Source organism: Chiloscyllium plagiosum, unplaced genomic scaffold (assembly GCF_037043375.1).
Source record: "Chiloscyllium plagiosum isolate Xiang-an unplaced genomic scaffold, Cpla_swu_hap1 HiC_scaffold_9, whole genome shotgun sequence".
In the NCBI taxonomy this organism is placed as follows: domain Eukaryota; kingdom Metazoa; phylum Chordata; class Chondrichthyes; order Orectolobiformes; family Hemiscylliidae; genus Chiloscyllium; species Chiloscyllium plagiosum.
In genome coordinates, this window is record NW_028270147.1 from 17,492,363 (window position 1) to 17,511,246 (window position 18,884).

The window sequence follows — 18,884 nt, forward strand, 5'->3', positions numbered from 1 at the left end:
TTAGTCGGTAGGATTAGGGAAAACCCTAAGGCTTTCTATAGGTATGTTAGGAATAAAAGAATGACTAGGGTAGGAATAGGTCCAGTCAAGGATAGTAGTGGGAAGTTGCATGTGGAGGCGGAAGAGATTGGGGAGACACTGAATGGATACTTTTCTTCAGTATTTACTCAGGAACAGGGCATTGTCGTCGATGCGAATACTGAGTCACAAATAAGTAGAATGGATGGCTTTGAGGTATGTAGAGAAGAGGTGTTGGAAATCCTGGAAAAGGTGAAAATAGATAAGTCCCCTGGGCCTGATGGCATTTATCCTAGGATTCTCTGGGAAGCAAGGGAGGGGATTGCAGAGCCATTGGCCTTGATTTTTATGTCCTCTTTGTCTACAGGAGTAGTGCCAGAAGATTGGAGGCTAGCAAATGTGGTTCCCTTGTTCAAAAAGGGGAGTAGGGATAACCCTAGTAACTATAGGCCGGTGAGTCTCACTTCTGTTGTGGGCAAAGTCTTAGAGAGAATTGTAAGGGATAGGATTTATGCACATCTGGATAGGAATAATGTGATCAAGGATAGTCAGCATGGTTTTGTGAAGGGCAGGTCGTGCCTCACAAACCTTATTGAATTCTTTGAAAAGGTGACGAAGGAGGTTGATGAGGGGAAAGCGGTAGATGTGGTATATATGGATTTTAGTAAGGCGTTGATAAGGTTCCCCATGGTAGGCTACTGCAGAAAATACGGAGATATGGCATTGAGGGTGAGTTGGAGGTTTGGATTAGGAATTGGCTGGATGGAAGAAGACAGAGGGTAGTAGTTGATGGCAAAGTTTCTTCATGGAGTGCCGTCACTAGCGGTGTTCCGCAAGGATCTGTTTTGGGACCATTGCTGTTTGTCATTTTTATAAATGACCTGGAAGAGGGGTTAGAAGGTTGGGTGAGCAAGTTTGCGGATGATACGAAAGTCGAGGAGTTGTTGACAGTGAGGAAGGATGTGGCAGGTTACAGCAGGATATAGAGAAGCTGCAGAGCTGGGCAGAAAGGTGGCAAATGGAATTCAATGTAGCTAAGTGTGAGGTGATTCACTTTGGGAAGAATAACAAAAAGATGGGGTATTGGGCTAATGGTCGGATACTTGGTAGTGTGGATGAGCAGAGGGATCTTGGTGTCCATGTACACAGATCTCTGAAAGTTGCCACCCAGGTAAATAGTGCGGTGAGGAAGGCATATGGCGTACTGGCTTTTATTGGTAGAGGAATTGAGTTCCGGAGTCCTGAGGTCATGATGCAGTTGTATAAGACTCTGGTGCGGCCGCATCTGGAATATTGTGTGCAGTTTTGGTCGCCATACTATAGGAAGGACGTGGAGGCACTGGAACGGGTGCAGAGGAGGTTTACCAGGATGTTGCCTGGTATGGAAGGAAGATCGTATGAGGAAAGACTGAGACACTTGGGGCTGTTTTCATTAGAGAAAAGAAGGTTTAGGGGTGACTTGATTGAGGTGTACAAGATGATTAGGGGGTTAGATAGGGTTGACAGTGTGAACCTTTTCCCGCGTATGGAGTCGGGTATTACAAGGGGGCATAGCTTTAAATTAAGGGGGGGTAGATATAGGACTGAAGTTAGGGGTAGGTTCTTCACTCAGCGAGTCGTAAGTTCATGGAATGCCCTGCCAGTAGCAGTGGTGGACTCTCCCTCTTTATGGGCATTTAAGCGGGCATTGGATAGGTATATGGAGGATAGTGGGTTAGTATAGGTTAGGTGGGCTTGGATCGGCGCAACATCGAGGGCCAAAGGGCCTGTACTGCGCTGTATTCTTCTATGTTCTATGAAACACATTGATTAATGCCTCTTGGGCTGCCATGCTGAATACAACTTTATTCTAAATCATACAGAATTGGGCCAAAATTCAGGAGTCTACATCCATTCAGCACAGAATCGTTTACTATTGCCTTTTTAACAGGATAAACAGTACTCAGCATGTAATAAACTCTTCCCTGTGACTATCTGTCCCCAAGTATGGTGAGGTTGAATAGGCTAGGGCTGTTTTCCTGGAGCATTGGAGGCTGAGGGGTGACCCTATAGAGGTTTATAAAATCATGAGGGACATGGATAGGAGAAATAGACAAAGTTTTTTCCCTGGCGTGGGAGAGTCCAGAACTAGAGGACAGAGATTTAGGGTGAGAGGGGAAAGATATAAAAGAGACCTAAGGGGCAACGCTTTCATGCAGAGGGTGGTACGTGTATGGAATGAGCTGCCAAAGGAAGTGGTGAAGGCTATTGCAACTGCAACATTTAAAAGGCATCTGGATGGGTATATGAATAGGAAGGTTTTGGAGGGATTTGGGCCAGGTGCTGGCAGGTGGGACTAGATTGGGTTGGGATATCTGGTCGGCATGGATGAGTTGGACTGAAGGGTCTGTTTCCATGCTGTACATCTCTATGACTCTATGACTCTAAATGACAGCACATAAACAGAGTGTAACAGGAAAAACTGAATAGTCATAATCCAAATTAAAACATCAAGTATAAGTTCGCTAGTTTGCACAGTGGGCTGTCTTGTCTTTTACTAAATTGATGATTTTGAATTGAATATATCCTAAACTGATGGAATAAAATGATTCCTGTATTTATTTATTTTGCAATTAGTTAGATCTTTAATCCAGTTTATAGCAAACACAGGCAAACAGGCCCAAGCAACCAATCTCCTCCTAGGGAATACAGAAAGGTTGGATTTGAAAGATACGTTTTTAAAAAACCGGAATTGGGGGGATGTCAGTCTGAGATTTTAAGAAGAATTGTTGGGTTAAAGGGAAAATTCCTTCAACTTGCCCTTTTAGCCACAGTATTCATGCAGCTGGTCCAGCTAATCTGCCTTTGGGACGTTGATATTGGAGAATTCAGCTACATTAATGCTGCTGGTCATCAAGGGGTAGTCATTAGGTTCGCTTTGATTTCCTGGCAATTAGTTGGCACAAACAGAACAAATTCCAAAAAGGAAATCCTCCACCAGCTTTGCATAATCACCATGAATGCAAACAGCACCCAAATTCGCCGAGATTGGTCCAACGTCAATACGAGTATTCTGTCTAGTTTCATGAACCACACTTTCAGAAGGATGAGATAGCATGAGAGAGGGTTTAGAAAAACTCACACTCAAGAATGGCATTTCCAGGGCTGAGGGAGTGGAAGACATGGGTGTGGAAGTAGACCATTCAGCCCATCAAATCTGCTTCACCATTCAATGAGATCATGGCTGGTCTGATAATCCTCAACTGAACTTTCTTGCTCTCTCCTCCCAACCCTTGATTCTCTTACTGATTAAAAATCTGGCTACCTCAAGCTCAGTTATCTGGATAGACTGGAGAAGCTGACTTTGTTCTCCTCAAAGGAGAGAAGTTGAGAGGTGATTTGAATGAGGCGTTCAAAATCCTGAGGACTCTAGACAGAGCAATCAGGAAAAAAACCTGCTCTTATTGGTGGAAGAGTTGAGAACCAGAATACACTGATTTAAAGTGAATGGCAAAATGGGCATGAATAGAAACTTTTTTTTTTACACAGTGAGTGTTGAGAATCTGGAATGTGCTACCTAAGAATGTGGTGGAGGAAAGTCAACTGGGATTTCAAAAGGGAATTGGAAAGCACCTGAAGAGAAAACACTTGCAGGATTCAGGATCAAGTGGAGGTTGGGGCTAGCCAAGAGTTAGTAGAGGCCCAACAGGCCAAATGGCCTCCCTCTACATCCATTCTATGGTTTGATGCGATAAACATTTTTGTAAAATTGCTTTTTAAGGCTGCAGCGCCACCTTTGGAGAAAGGTATAATACAAGCCTTTTTTTTAAACTGAAGAGGTAACAGTATCTCACTTAGAACAAGAATGAATGGGATTGATCATTATAGTTACCTATTGATTTCAATGAACACAGTTTGTGACAACAGAAATCATAAAATGCTATATCTACTGCCAATTCTTAATGGAAAGCAGCAAGTTTTATCTTAATTAGTTCTGTTGGATTAAATACTCACTGGCTTTAGTGAGATGAAGACTGGGATTCCTCCAGCCATTTTAACCATTGGCTCATAACAGTCGAAGAATGGCTCAATGATAATCACCTAAAATTAAAAAGAAACATTAAAATTGAGTTCACTATCTAGAAAAAAAAACTTGTGTGTATAAACATATTTCATAACCTAAACACAATCCAATACACTGCCCAGCCAAAGAATCATTACTGTTGCAACAGAGTTGTAACACAGGAGCCAATTTGAATTTGGCTGGGTTCCAAGAAACCAATCAGGTAAAGGAAAAGATAATATGTTGTTGGGGGAAGACATTGAAAAGAATTCACTGCTGTTTTCAATTTATACAAAGGGATCTTTAACATTTAACAGTACAATTCTCAGTTTAGTCCTTCATCCAAAAGCCAGCTGCAAATACCCTCGAAAACCCATGATTTGGGGAAAGAGATAACAAATTTACCCCAAACTAGAGACACCAGAATCCAGCCTACTTCATTTCCAGGTGGGTGGGTGAGATTAGTACAGAGCACAGAACAAAACTGGGAGTGTCCTGGTCATGAGTCTTGGTCACTCACTGGACCAACCCATGGATCATGAGGGTCTTGCAGCACTCTCACTGTCTGTATGTGTTAATTATCACATAATCACACACAAACAAAAAACGGCAAGTTTTACCTCATCTCCCTCGTCAACCAGTCCTTGTATAGAGTTAGAAAGAGAACCGTAGCCTCCAACTGTTACCAGAATCTCTTTATTTGGATCAATGGAACGTCCACATATATGTCCATATAATTCAGCAAGTGCCTTCACTAATGGAGGGTGACCCTTGCGTTAAAGAACAAAATACAGTAACAAGTATGAACAGTGCATTACTCTGTAAATTCTGTCAGGTAGCTTTAGTTTTGAATGGTTATTGTTGACAAGTTGGCCTTTAGATTTTCACCATGTACTTCCTGGAACTGGATCCACCAAACTAACTGCAGTTGTACGCAATTATTTTACTTGACTAAAGCTTAGTAGCAAAAACTTTTTGTCTTTCTAAAACAAAAACACAGTTGCATCAGAGAACAAACTGATTTAAAGACATGGCTATTCATTTTAGTTTTCACTTTAAAAAAAGAGAATAATCCAATGATTTTAATTACGCAATTTCTTCGGTATTGTGATTAGGTATTGTGTGAAGGAGATACATAATCACAATGGTCTTAAAATTTGATGTCCAATTTCAGTCATACAGCTGTAACAGGACAGGAATTGTGTAATTTGGCAAATCATTGTGAGGCTAAGCCCACCTGAGCTCATGGAATTGCTACAGTGTGGAAACGGGCCCTTCAGCCCAATAAGTCCACACCCACCCTCCGTAGAGTACCCCACCCAAACCCACTCCCAATTACTCTGCATTTATCCTTGACTAATGGACTTAACCTACACATCCCTGAACACTATGGACAATTCACCCTAACCTGCATATCTTTGGATTGTGAGAGGAAACCAGTGCAAACCCACACAGACATGGGGAGAATGTGCAAGCTCCACACAGACAGTCACCTGATGCTGGAATCGAACCCGGGTCCCTAGCACTGTGAGGTAGCAGTGCTAGCCACTGAGCCACCGTTCCGCCCTAAGCTCCTTCAGTCAGGACAGAGGCAGTTTGCGACTGGGAAGGAAGGAAACTAAAAAAAAGCCAATTAAGCACTGACCCCAATCCACTAAAAAATAATGTGGCATTGTTGAGATTGCAATGGGCCAATTAAAATTTGACAGTTTTTAATTTTTTAGGAGTGTTCTAAATTGTCAACTCAAATTGTGTGATTCACACGTCTGCTTTCCACCAAAATGGATGCCTGCATCCTTCTAATGCCTAACATAGAAGACAATGAAGGGACAGCAGTGGTAAAATGGTAATGGCACTATTACCATTTCTGAATCTATGAGCCTGGGTGAATATTCTGGGAAGATGGGTTCAAATTCATTACAACAATAAAATTCACCAATAAGTTAAAAAAAATCTGGAATTAAAAACTAGCCTAATGGTGACCATGTCATTATCATTCAAAAACCCAGTTGGGTCATAAATGCCCTTTAGGAAAGGAAATGACATCCTTATCTGACCTTGATTACATGTGACTCCCAGATCCACTGCAATGTGGTTGACTCGTAACTGTCTTCTGAGCAATTAGGCATGAACAAAACACGCTCGCCTAGCCAGTGATGTCCATGATCTGTGATTGAATAAGGGGAAAACAAAGAGAGGACAGAGTACCTCAGAGAAGCCATCTCTCTGGCCCCATCTTGTTTTTTTAATGCCAGTCCTCCAAGTTGACTACAGGGGTAAATAGTTGGGGAGTGCGGTGTGGTTCCAGATGCATGGAAAATTACAGAAAAAGTTAAACTGGGGATTGGGCTATTAATATTTCCAGAAGACGAAATAGGACAGAGAGTGTGGAAAGGGTCAGGAATCTTATTTCAGGCAGAGCAGATATGGGGACAACTATGAGAAGAGAGGTGGTCAACACAAGTCTGAGGGTGTTGTGTTTAAATGTACACAGTATATGAAACAAGGTAAATGAGCTTGTGCAGATTGAAATTGTCAGGTACGACGTGGGTATCACACAAAGTTATGGTTTCCATGGGATCAGGGCAGGGAACTAAATACCCAAAGATACATCCTATCAAAAGATGGGCAGAGGGTGGGGTTACCTTATCAGTAAAAAATTAAATTATATTGATAGCCAGAAATGATACAAAGTCAGAAAGCGCAGAATCTGGTCGAACTGAAGAACCACAAAGTAAAACCACCCTGATGGGAGTTATGAACACAAGTCTCTGAGCAGTAGTCAGTACGTGAGGCAGAAAAATCAATCAGGAGATAGAAAAGGCATGGAAGAAATGCATGATTACAATAATCATGGAGGACTTTAAAATGCAGTGGACTGGGAAAATCAGGTTGGTAGCTGTTACCAAGAATAAGAACTTGTGGAAGTCTCTGATATGGTTTTTTGGAACAGCTTGTGGTAGACCCCACTAGGGAATAGACTCAAAAAGTGTGGTGCTGGAAAAGCACAGCTGGTCAGGCAGGTTCCGAGGAGCAGGAGAGTTGACATTTCGAGCAAAAGCTCTTCATCAGGATTGGAACATTGACTCTCCTGCTCCTCAGATGCTGTCTGACTTGCTGTGCTTTTCCAGCACCCCATTTTTTGACTCTGACCTCCAGCATCTGCAGTCTTCACTTTCTCCCACTCAGGAATATGCAGTTCTGGATTTGGTGATGTGTAATGGGGCAGACTTGATTAAGGAGCTAAGGTGAAGGAGAAAGTAAAGATTGCAAATGCTGGAGAGTCCATTTTAAGGTGAAGGAACTACTAGGGGGCAGTGACCACATGATAGAATTCACCCTGCAATTTGAGAGGGAGAAGCTGGAATCAGATGTAACAGTAGTAGAATTGGATAATGTTAACTACAAAGACATGAGAAAGGAGCTGGCCCAGAAGGGGAGCCTAGCAGGGCAGATGGTGGAGCAGCAGTGGTAGTAGTTTCTGGGGGTAACTGAGGAGGCACAGCAGACATTTATCCCAAGAAAGAAGAACATACTAAGCGAAGGACAAGGAAACCATGACTGACAAGGGAAGTCAGGGACAGCATTAACAGCAAAAGAAAAAGCATCCAATATGGTGAAAATTAATCGGAAGCCAGAGGATTGGGAAGCCTTTAAAAAGCAGCAGAGGACAACTTGAAAGATTTCAGCAAAGATTTACAAGGATGTTGCCAGGGTTGGAGGATTTGAGCTATAGGGAGAGGCTGAATAGGCTGGGGCTGTTTTCCCTGGAAGAGTGGAGGTTGAGGGGCATGGATAGGATAAATAGATAAGGCTTTTCCCTGGGTTGGGGGGAGCCCAGAACGAGAGGGCATAGGTTTAGGGTGAGTGGGGAAAGATATAAAAGAGACCTAAGGGGCAACTTTTTCATGCAAAGGGTGGTGCGTGTATGGAATGAGCTGCCAGAGGAAGTGGTGGAGGCTGGTACAATTACAACATTTAAAAGGCAAGTGATTGGGTACATTTAGAGGAATACAGGCCAAGTGCTAGCAAATGGGATTAGACTGGGTTGAGATATCTGATTGGCATGGACGAGCTGGACCGACGGTATGTTTCCATACTGTACATCTCTATGACTCTACAGCTAAGAAAACAATAAGGGGGAGTAGATGAGGGTAAATTGGCTAGTCATAAACGAAGATTGCAAGAGTTTTTATCAACATATAAGATCAGAGAGAGGCAAGAGTGGACATCGGACCGCTTTAAATGAGGCTGGACAAGTAGCAATAGGGAAAAAAGAAATGGTAGAGGAACCTAATAGATATTTTACTTTAGTCTTCACATTGGAAGACACCAGAAGCGTACCAAAATTTCAAGAGAGTGAGGGGGCAGGGCTGAATGTAGTGGCCATCACTAAGGAGAAGGTATTGGGGAAGGTGAAAAGTCTGTGGTGGATAAATCACCTAGACCAGATGGACTACACCTCACAGTTCTGAAGGAGATAGCTGAGGGAATTGTGAGGGCATTGGTGGTGATCTTTTAGGAATCTCTGGGTCAGGGAGGATCCTAGCAGATAAGAAAATGGGTCAAGGAGGTTTAGAACATAGAACATAGAACAATACAGCACAGAACAGGCCCTTCAGCCCACGATGTTGTGCCGAACATTTATCCTAGCTTAAGCACCCATCCATGTACCTATCCAATTGCCACTTAAAGGTCACCAATGATTCTGACTCTGCCACTCCCACAGGCAGCGCATTCCATGCCCCCACCACTCTCTGGGTAAAGAACTACCCCTGTTATCCCCCCTATACCTTCTACCCTTCACCTTAAATTTATGTCCCCTTGTAACACTCTGTTGTACCCGGGGAAAAAGTTTCTGACTGTCTACTCCCCTGATCATCTTACAAACCTCTATCAAGTCACCCCTCATCCTTCGCCATTCCAATGAGAAAAGGCCTAGCACTCTCAACCTATCCTCGTACGACCTATTCTCCATTCCAGGCAACATCCTGGTAAATCTTCTCTGCACCCTCTCCAAAGCTTCCACATCTTTCCTAAAGTGAGGCAATCAGAACTGCACACAGTACTCCAAGTGTGGCCTAACCAAGGTCCTGTACAGCTGCAACATCACTTCATGACTCTTGAATTCAATCCCTCTGCTAATGAACGCTAATACACCGTAGGCCTTCTTACAAGCTCTATCAACCTGAGTGGCAACTTTCAAAGATCTATGAACATAGACCCCAAGATCCTTCTGTTCCTCCACCTTACTAAGAACCCTACCGTTAACCCTGTATTCTGCATTCTTATTTCTCCTTCCAAAATGGACATCCTCACACTTGACAGGGTTGAACTCCATCTGCCACTCCTCAGCCCAGCTCTGCATCATATCTAAGTCCCTTTGTAGCCGACAACAGCCCTCCTCGCTATCCACAGCTCCACCAATCTTCGTATCATCTGCAAATTTACTGACCCACCCTTCGACTCCCTCTTCCAAGTCATTAATAAAAATTACAAACAGCAGAGTACCCAGAATTGATCCCTGCAGAACTCCACTTGTAACTGGGCTCCAGGCTGAATATTTACCATCTACCACCACTCTCTGACTTCGACCGGTTAGCCAGTTTTCTATCCAATTGGCCAAATTTCCCACTATCCCATGTCTCCTGGCTTTCCGCATGAACCTACCATGGGGAATCTTATCAAATGTCTTACTAAAATCCATGTACACTACATCCACTGCTCTACCCTCATCCACATGCTTGGTCACCTCCTCAAAGAATTCAATCAGACTTGTAAGGCACGACCTACCCCTCACAAATCCGTGCTGGCTGTCCCTAATCAAGCAGTGTCTTTCCAGATACTCATAAATCCTATCCCTCAGTACCCTTTCCATTACTGGCCTGTAATTCCCGGGGTTATCCGTATTCCCTTTTTTGAACAGGGCCACAACATTCACCACTCTCCAGTCCCCTGACATTGAAGACGAAAAGATCATTGCCAACGGTTCTGCAATTTTCTCTCTTGCTTCCCACATAATCCTAGGATATATCCCTTCAGGCCCAGGGGACTTGTCTATCCTCAAGTTTTTCAAAATGCCTAACACATCTTCCTTCCTAACAAGTATCTCTTCTAGCTTACCAGTCCGTTTCACACTCTCCTCTTCAATAATATGGTCCCTCTCATTTGTAAATACTGAAGAAAAGTACTCATTCAAGTCCTCTCCTATTTCTTCCAACTCAATACACAGTCTCCCACTACTGTCCTTGATCGGACATACCCTCATTTTCGTCATTCTCATGTTTCTCACATACGCATAAAATGACTTGGGTTATCCTTAATCCTACCCGCCAAAGATTTTTAATGCCCTCTCTTAGCTCTCCTAATCCCTTTCTTCAGCTCCCTTCTGGCTATCCTGTATCTCTCCAACGCTCTGTCTGAACCTTGTTTCCTCAACCTTATGTAAGCCTCCTTCTTCCTCTTTACAAGACATTCAACCTCCCTCGTCAACCAAGGTTCCCTCACACGACCATCTCTTTCCTGCCTGACAGGTACATACATATCAAGGACACGTCGTATCTGTTCCTTGCAAAAGTTCCACATTTCCACGACATCCTTCCCTGACAGCCTATGCTCCCAACTTATGCTCCTCAGATCCTGTCTAACAGCATCGTATTTACCCTTCCCCCAATTGTAAAACCTACCCTGTTGCATGCACCTATCTCTCTCCATAACCAAGGTGAAAGTCACAGAATTGTGGTCACCATCGCCAAAATGCTCACCCACTAACAAGCCCATCACTTGTCCCGGTTCGTTACCAAGTACCAAATCCAATATGGCCTCCGCTCTGGTTGGACAATCTACATACTGAGTTAGAAAAGCTTCCTGGACACACTGCACAAACACCACCCCATCCAATCTACTTGATCTAAAGAGCATCCAATCAATATTTGGGAAGTTGAAATTGCCCATGACTACTATCCTGTGGCTTCTGCACCTTTCCAAAATCTGTCTCCCAATCTGTTTCTCCACATCTCTGCTCTATTGGGGGGCCTATAGTAAACATCCAACAAGGTGACTGCACCTTTCCTATTTCTGACTTCAGCCCATACTACCTCCAAAGGCAGATCCCCCTCGAACTGCCTTTCTGCAGCCGTTATACCATTTCTAATTAGCAACACCACCCCCCTCCTTTTTTACCACCCTCCCTAGTTTAAAGAAGGGAAGGAGGCAGAGGGAGAGAAATGATAGACCAGTTGTCCTCTGTTGTTGTGAAGATTTCAAAACCCGTTATTGAGGATGAATTTACAGAGTATTTAGAAGTGCATGGTAAAATAGGGGTGAATCAGTATGGCTTCATCAAAGGGATATCATGCCTGACAAAACCATTAGAATTCTTTGAGGAGGTAATGAGCAAGTTAGACAAAGGAGAGCCAATGGACATGATCTATTTGGATTTCCAGAAGGCCTTTGATAAAGTGCCATAACGGAGCCTGCTAAATAGGATAAGAGCTCATGGTAGTAGGAACAAGGTACTAGCATGGATTGGCTGACTGGCAGAAGGCAGAGAGTGGGGATAAAGGGCTGTTTTTCAAGATGACAATTGTGTCTTGTGATTTTTCCAAGCCTTAGTCATGATACGAGCAGAAAATGAAGTTATTTATGAATAAAATTTTGTTTAAAATACGATAGAGCACCAAGCAGACTATATATCTCTGGTCAGTTTACACATTAAACATTGTACAAGGTACTGTGGTAATCCAGAGATGTGGAGAATGGGGTTTCAGATACCACTATGATGCTGGTTACAAAATGCCAGTGGTTCACAGGTGTGCTTTTGGGGAGAAAGTCTGGCTGTTTTGCCCAATCTAATTTATACACAAACAGCAGTTAACCACAATCATGGTTAATTCCTCATTGGTAACTTCAGTAACTTACTAGGAATTTGGAGTAATTCAGAGATGGCAAATATTGGTCTTGCGAGAATTTAACTTTGCATTAACTAGTAACAATTTTTAAAAATCTAATGGTAGCATAAAGCACTATTGCACAGCTCAGCACTACAAATGGGTTTTACGTCAAACGAGTCATGTGAAAAACTTACAAATCCTCTTGTGTACTGGTTCAGCATGAAATTTTCACCCACTGCAGCGTTAGCCAAGGCTTCTGTTATATGAGGAGGTGGAGGCACGTCTGGGAATCCCTGACCGAGATTGACCACCCCTGGCGCAGCAGCCAACTTAGTAAATTCAACCCTAAACAAAAATACAGGGAATGCTGTAACAAATAGAGTTATTGGCGGAAAATTTACTCATTGGACCTGCTGTAGAGGAGGTTCAAGTGCAAATCCTGCATCAGACCCAAGATGAGTGAACGCATAGGTGGCCAAGTAATGACAATGTCAATGGACAGGGACTACAGAACAACAGGCCAATGTCCTTGGTTCAAATCCTACTATGGTGAATTTGGAATTAATGCAAAGTAAATCTGGACTAAACAAAAAGCTATCTCAATGGCGAGCATCATAAAGGAAACCATCTAGTTAACTAAAGTCCTTTCAGAAATCTGCCATCCTTATTTTGTCTGGTCTATATATGACTCCAGATCCACAACAATGTGGTTAATGCCTTACTGTTCTCTGGGCAATTAGGTATGTTGGCCCAGCCAGTGACAACAGAAAAAAAGATAATTGAAAAGAGTATGTCAGGTCCTTTCCCCCATGCACTCAGCGCAGACTACTATTTATTTTCAATCATAAAAGGAGCAAATCTACTGTGTACTTATTCAGAAATCAAAGTGAACGGGACTTGGCAGTATACCAAATTACAGGAGAATCGACGTTTTGGGCATAAGCCCTTCTTCAGGAATGAGGACTTTCCTCATTCCTGAAGAAGGGCTTATGCCCGAAACGTCGATTCTCCTGCTCCTTGGATGCTGCCACACCTGCTGTGCTTTTCCAGCAACACACTTTCAGCTCTGATCTCCAGCATCTGCAGTTCTCACTTTCTCCTCGAAGTATACCAAAATAGTTATATTGTACTGAAATAGTAATCACGAGGCCTAGATTAATGATCTGGAAACTGAGTTCAAGTTCCAGCATGTCAACAATGGAACTTTAAATGTAATTAATTAAATTAAAAACCTACAGCTGAATTTTCTGTTCCTGGAGGTGACAAGCTTGGAGCTGGGAAGGGAACTTAATTAGAAAGGGTGGTGTCATAACCTAAACATCAGACTATGTGCTGGAGGCAAAGACCAGTGGGCATCATCGGTCAAGGGTTCCCAGTACAGTCAGTCACTGGCAGAGTCTGTATATTGTCCAGGGCCATGGCCACAGTTAGTCATCCACTTGGAAAATTCACATTCAGGAGACATTTCCAAGAACAGACGGGGAGTGGGCAGCGGTCAGTCCGATAGGATCCTCATATGCTGACAGGGGTATCACGTATTGTCTGTCAGGGAGCTTCAAGGTACATGGCAAGGGGTCTCGTCACTCATGTCTTGGGGCTGCTTAAAGTCAGTCGGAGAGATCTGGGGTAAATAAGTTCTGGGTGCATCTTTTGGTCTAGGTGTAAGGAGGTGCCTATAGGGGCAGAAGTGGGAGAAAACCAATGCCAAAAATGGGCAGGGAGTCAAGGCTAGGGTGAAACAGAGGCACCTGCAGAGAATCATAGAATCCTTACAATGTGGGGGTTGCCCATTCGACCCATCAAATCCACACTGACCCTCCAAACATCATTTCAGTCAGATTTCCCTACCCTGCAATTCCCATGGCTATTCCACTGAGCCTGCAGATGCCATGATTATATTGAATGGCAGTGCAGGCTCGAAGGGCTGAATGGCCTACTCCTGCACCTATTGTCTATTGTCACTTTGGACAATTTAGCATGGCCAATCCACCTAACCTGCACATCTTTGGACTGTGGGAAGAAACCGGAGGACCTAGAAGAAACCCACACAGACACGGGGAAAATGTGCAAACTCCACACAGACAGTCGCTCGAGGGTGGAATTGAACCCAAGTCCATGGTGCAGTGAGGCAGCAATACTAGCCACTGTAGGAACAAGGACAGTGGTTGGGGGTGCGAATACAATGTGAATGGGGTGTGCAAAATACCTTCAGAGGGCATGACAGGCTATGAGAATGGCCCTTTTTAAGGTGTAATGCCAGGGTTCAGGGGAAGGGAGGACAGATGTAGTTGAATGTCAATGTGGCAGCTCTCCACATGGTTGAGTGGGGGGTTATGGGAGGGTGAGAGATTCCAGGGGTTCAGGAGGATAATAGCGTCTGCCATGAGCCGTGATCCCTGCATTAACGTTTTGTTCACTAGATCACTAGATGCAATGTACCACAAGAAACTGGTCAATTCCCAGGGTGGATGGAGTTAGTGTCACTTTGATGAGCAAAAGCGTGCGTTCCATGTTGTCAGGGCACAAGGACGCTGAAGGAACAAATACACAAAACAGCCATTTGCAAAGCCCAACCATGTTTAACCTGCAATCACATCATCGCTTATTCGCATGGCATCAGAGTGAAGGTGCTTCAACATCCAATGCTGGTCAAAGGCAATTTACTACATGCCATTACTGGCTGAAAATTAAACATGGGCACCTCAATGACTTTGTAGTTTGCAGCAACGATGTTACAAAATGCCAACGCTGGCTAAAGACAATCAATTATGTACAACTTACCAGTGTCCTGAGTGAACTGCAGGCTGCTACTTTGTCATCTCTCTTCCAAGTGTTACAATCGTCTTACTGAATGAAGTGAAAAGGTGAGCATTCGATGTAGGTTCTGGGCTAGGAAGGGTGCTGTAGATAATCCCTTTTTGATGATGTTGGGGGGGGTCAATTAGCTGGCATGGCAGTTTCACCAAATTGCTACACTGACTGAAACAGAGTGTGATGGATGGTACAGACATATCCCTCGTTATCAGGGTGCAGAAAGGCTCTATATGTAGAGAAACGTGCTTTGCCCTCATTTGCAGGATATGCCATCAATCACTCTTTTGAGATCTAAGAACCTTTTTGTGTTCTCAAACTACGTCATTTCCAACTAAGTCCTGCCATTAGTGGGATATAGCTTGCTGTGGATGTCTTCCTTAGAAAGTGAAGGTGGATACAGGAGGATACAGGGCCAATGGAAAGTCTAGGAACAGCAGCAAGCCACTCCAGAACAAGGAGCACCTAGCTCAGGGGGTTTCTCAGGAGGCATGGCCAGACTCCATTTCCTGGCCATGAGCGAGGAATAGTGCTGGTGTAAGATCTGTATTGTCCCAGGACACTGTGCCAGATACTGTAGGAATGGGAGGCCACTCTCCCCTGTCAAGGTACCTGCTGTTCTGAATGTCAATGTGATTGGCTCCTTCCATGGAGCAACAGGTGACCCCATGTGGGATCTCGCTATTGTGCTCTAACAATGCAACAGGCCAGAGAATGATGCCAATTGTGCAATATCACACTAGTTCACTTCATTTCCCCGTGATGAGATCAGTGCTCCAACCCAGGTTTCAGGGACACAACAACACTCCCCCAGGCACGGTGTTTTCAACTGGACACACATGCTGAAGGGGCCATATTACAACCCACAGGAAGATATTTCATTTGGTCAATGTTCAGGTGGTCACTGTTACCTGGAGGTGTGTGCCTGCTAGCATGGAAGCTACGATGATTCAATACACCATGAGCAGCACTCTGGTGTATTTGAGGATCCAGATGCTTTACAAGGCTGGTCTCTGGGAGAAAAGTGCTACCATGGCTCATGACACCATTGCAAAACCCCTTCACTAATAAGGAGTATTGATACAGCGCCATGCATGCCTCAACAAGGGCCATGGTGGAGTACATGTACTTCCTTTGTGTGAACCAGTCTGGAGTGTGCCCTCGAGTATATCCTGGACAAAGTGTGCCACTTCATCCTGGTCTGCTGTATTCTACAAATGCAGCAGGCAACAAGACAATGTGCTGGAGGCTGAGGGACTGGAGAGCAGAAGCAGTCAGTCCCAGCAGATTGGAAACAGCAAATGTGCTGCCACTGTTTAAAAAGGGAAGTAGACAAAAGGCAGGGAATTATAGACTGGTTGGCTTAACCTCTGGAGTGGGGAAGATGCTTGAGTCCATTATCAAGGAAGAAATAGCAAGGCATCTCGATAGAAATTGTCCCTTGGACAGACGCAGCATGGGTTCATGATGGCCGGTCATGCTTAACAAATCTTTTGGAATTCTATGAAGACATTACAAGCAGGGTGGACAATAAGGACCCAGTGGATGTGACGTCTCTAAATTTCCAAAAGGCCTTTGACAAGGTGCTGCACAAGAGGCTGCTGCATAAGATAAGGATGCATGGTGTTAGGGGTAAAGTTTTGGCATGGATAGAGGATTAGTTGACTAACAGAAAACAAAGAGTGGGGCAGCACGGTGGCTCAGTGGTTAGCACTGCTGCCTCACAGCACCAGGTTCGATTCCAGCCTCGGGCGACTGTCTGTGTGGAGTTTGCACATTCTCCCCTTGTCTGCATGGGTTTCCTCTGGGTGACAATAGACAATAGGTGCAGGAGTAGGCCATTCTGCCCTTCGAGCCTGCACCAACATTCATTATGATCATGGCTGATCATCCTCAATCAGTATCCTGTTCCTGCCTTATTTCCACTATCCTTGAGAGCTCTATCCAACTCTTTCTTAAACGAATCCAGAGACTGGGCCTCCACTGCCCTCTGGGGCAGAGCATTCCACACAGCCACCACTCTCTGGGTGAAGAAGTTTCTCCTCATCTCAGTCCTAAATGGTCTACCCCTTATTTTTAAGCTGTGTCCTCTGGTTCGGGACTCACCCATCAGCGGAAACATGTTTTCTGCCTCCAGAGTGTCCAATCCTTTAATAATCTTAGAGGTCTCAATCAGATCCCCTCTCAGTCTTCTAAACTCAAGGGTATACAAGCCCAGTCGCTCCAATCTTTCAACATAAGATAGTCCCGCCATTCCAGGAATTGACCTCGTGAACTTACGCTGCACTCCCTCAATAGCTAGAATGTCTTTCCTCAAATTTGGAGACCAGAACTGCACACAGTACTCCAGGTGTGGTCTCACCAGGGCCCTGTACAGCTGCAGAAGAACCTCTTTGCTTCAAAACTCAATCCCTCTTGTTATGAAGGCCAGCATGCTATTAGCTTTCTTCACTACCTGCTGTGCCTGCATGCTTACCTTCATTGACTGGTGTACATGAACACCCAGATCTCTTTGTACTGCCCCTTTACCTAAATTGATTCCATTTAGGTAGTAATCTGCCTTCTTGTTCTTGCCACCAAAGTGGATAACCATACATTTATCCACATTAAACTGCATCTGCAATGCATCTGTCCACTCATCTAACCTGTCCAGGTCACCCTGTAGTCTCCTAACATCCTCCTCACATTTCACCCTGCCACCCAGCTTTGTATCATCAGCAAATTTGCTAATGTTACTATTAATACCATCTTCCATATCATTAATATATATTGTAAAAAGCTGTGGTCCCAGCACTGATCCCTGCGGTACCCCACTGGTCACCGCCTGCCATTCCGAAAGTGAGCTGTTAATCATTACTCTTTGTTTCCTGTCAGCCAATCAATTTTCAATCCAAGTTAGTACTTTGCCCCCAATACTATGTGCCCTAATTTTGCTCACTAACCTCCTATGTGGGACTTTATCAAAGGCTTTTTGAAAGTCCAGGTACACTACATCTACTGGATCTCCCTCATCCATCTTCAGAGTTACATCCTGGGTGCTCTGGTTTCCTCCCACAATCCAAAGATGTGCAGGCCAGGTGAATTGGCCATGCTAAATTGCCCATAGTGTTAGGTGCATTAGTCAGAGGGAAAAGGATCTGGGTGGGTTACTCTTCGGAGGATTGGTGTAGACTGGTTGGGCCGAAGGGCTTGTTTCCACACTATAGAGAATCTAATCTAATCTAATCTAATCTAATCTAATCTAATCTAATCTCATGAAAGAGTGCTATTCTGGCTGGCAATCAATAACCAGTGGTGTGCCTCAGGGATTGGTCTTGGATCTGCAATTATTTTCAATTTATATAGATGATTTGGAGTTGGGGACGATGTGTAGGGTGTCAAATTTTGAAGGTAACACTAAGATGAGTGGCAGAGCAAAGTGTGCAGAGGACTGCCCCAGAGTCCAGCAAACTTTGGAAAATTACCCAAGTAAAAAGGAGGCAGGCTTGGGTACAGGCAGCTGGGATCAAGGGAATTCCTGGAGATATAAACGGGTACAGGATTTTACTAGGTAAAAACAATGATTGCAGATGCTGGAAACAGGATTCTGGATTAGTGGTGCTGGAAAAGCACAGCAGTTCAGACAGCATCCGAGGAGCAGTAAAATCGACGTTTCGGGCAAAAGCCCTTCATCAGGAATACAGGCAGAGTGCCTGAAGGGTGGAGAGATAAGCTGGAGGAGGGTGGGGGTGGGGAGAAAGTAGCATAGAATACAATAGGTGAGTGGGGGAGGGAATGGAGGTGATAGGTCAGCAGGGGGAGGGGGAATGTGAACAGGTGAAAAAGAAGATAGGCAGGTAGGACAAGTCATGGGGACAGTGCTGAGCTGGAAGTTTGGAACTACGGTGAGGTGGGGGAAGGGGAAATGAGGAAACTGTTGAAGTCCACATTGATGCCCTGGAGTTGAAGTGTTCCGAGGCAGAAGATGAGGCGTTCTTCCTCTAGGCATCTGGTGGTGAGGGAGCAGTGGTGAAGGAGGCCCAGGACCTCCATGTCCTCAGCAGAGTGGGAGGGGGAGTTGAAATGTTGGCCACAGGGCAGTGTGGTTGATTGGTGCAGGTGTCCCGGAGATGTTCCCTAAA

General features: G+C 44.3%; 1 protein-coding gene across 4 annotated transcripts in view; it reads right to left on the reverse strand.

Moving 5' to 3' along the window:
- LOC122554159 (kynurenine--oxoglutarate transaminase 3-like) overlaps positions 1 to 18,884 on the reverse strand; it is an 83,362-nt gene that overhangs the window by 41,679 nt on the left and 22,799 nt on the right. For 3 of the 4 annotated variants that reach the window (XM_043698735.2, XM_043698736.2, XM_087990431.1), the window contains 3 exons: positions 12,147 to 12,297; positions 4,681 to 4,830; positions 4,012 to 4,098 (listed from right to left, as the gene is read on the reverse strand). In XM_043698735.2, the coding sequence (XP_043554670.2) occupies positions 4,012 to 4,098; positions 4,681 to 4,830; positions 12,147 to 12,297 (388 nt within the window). The remainder of the gene's footprint in view (positions 1 to 4,011; positions 4,099 to 4,680; positions 4,831 to 12,146; positions 12,298 to 18,884) is intronic. The other variant, XM_043698737.2, reaches the window with a different exon arrangement.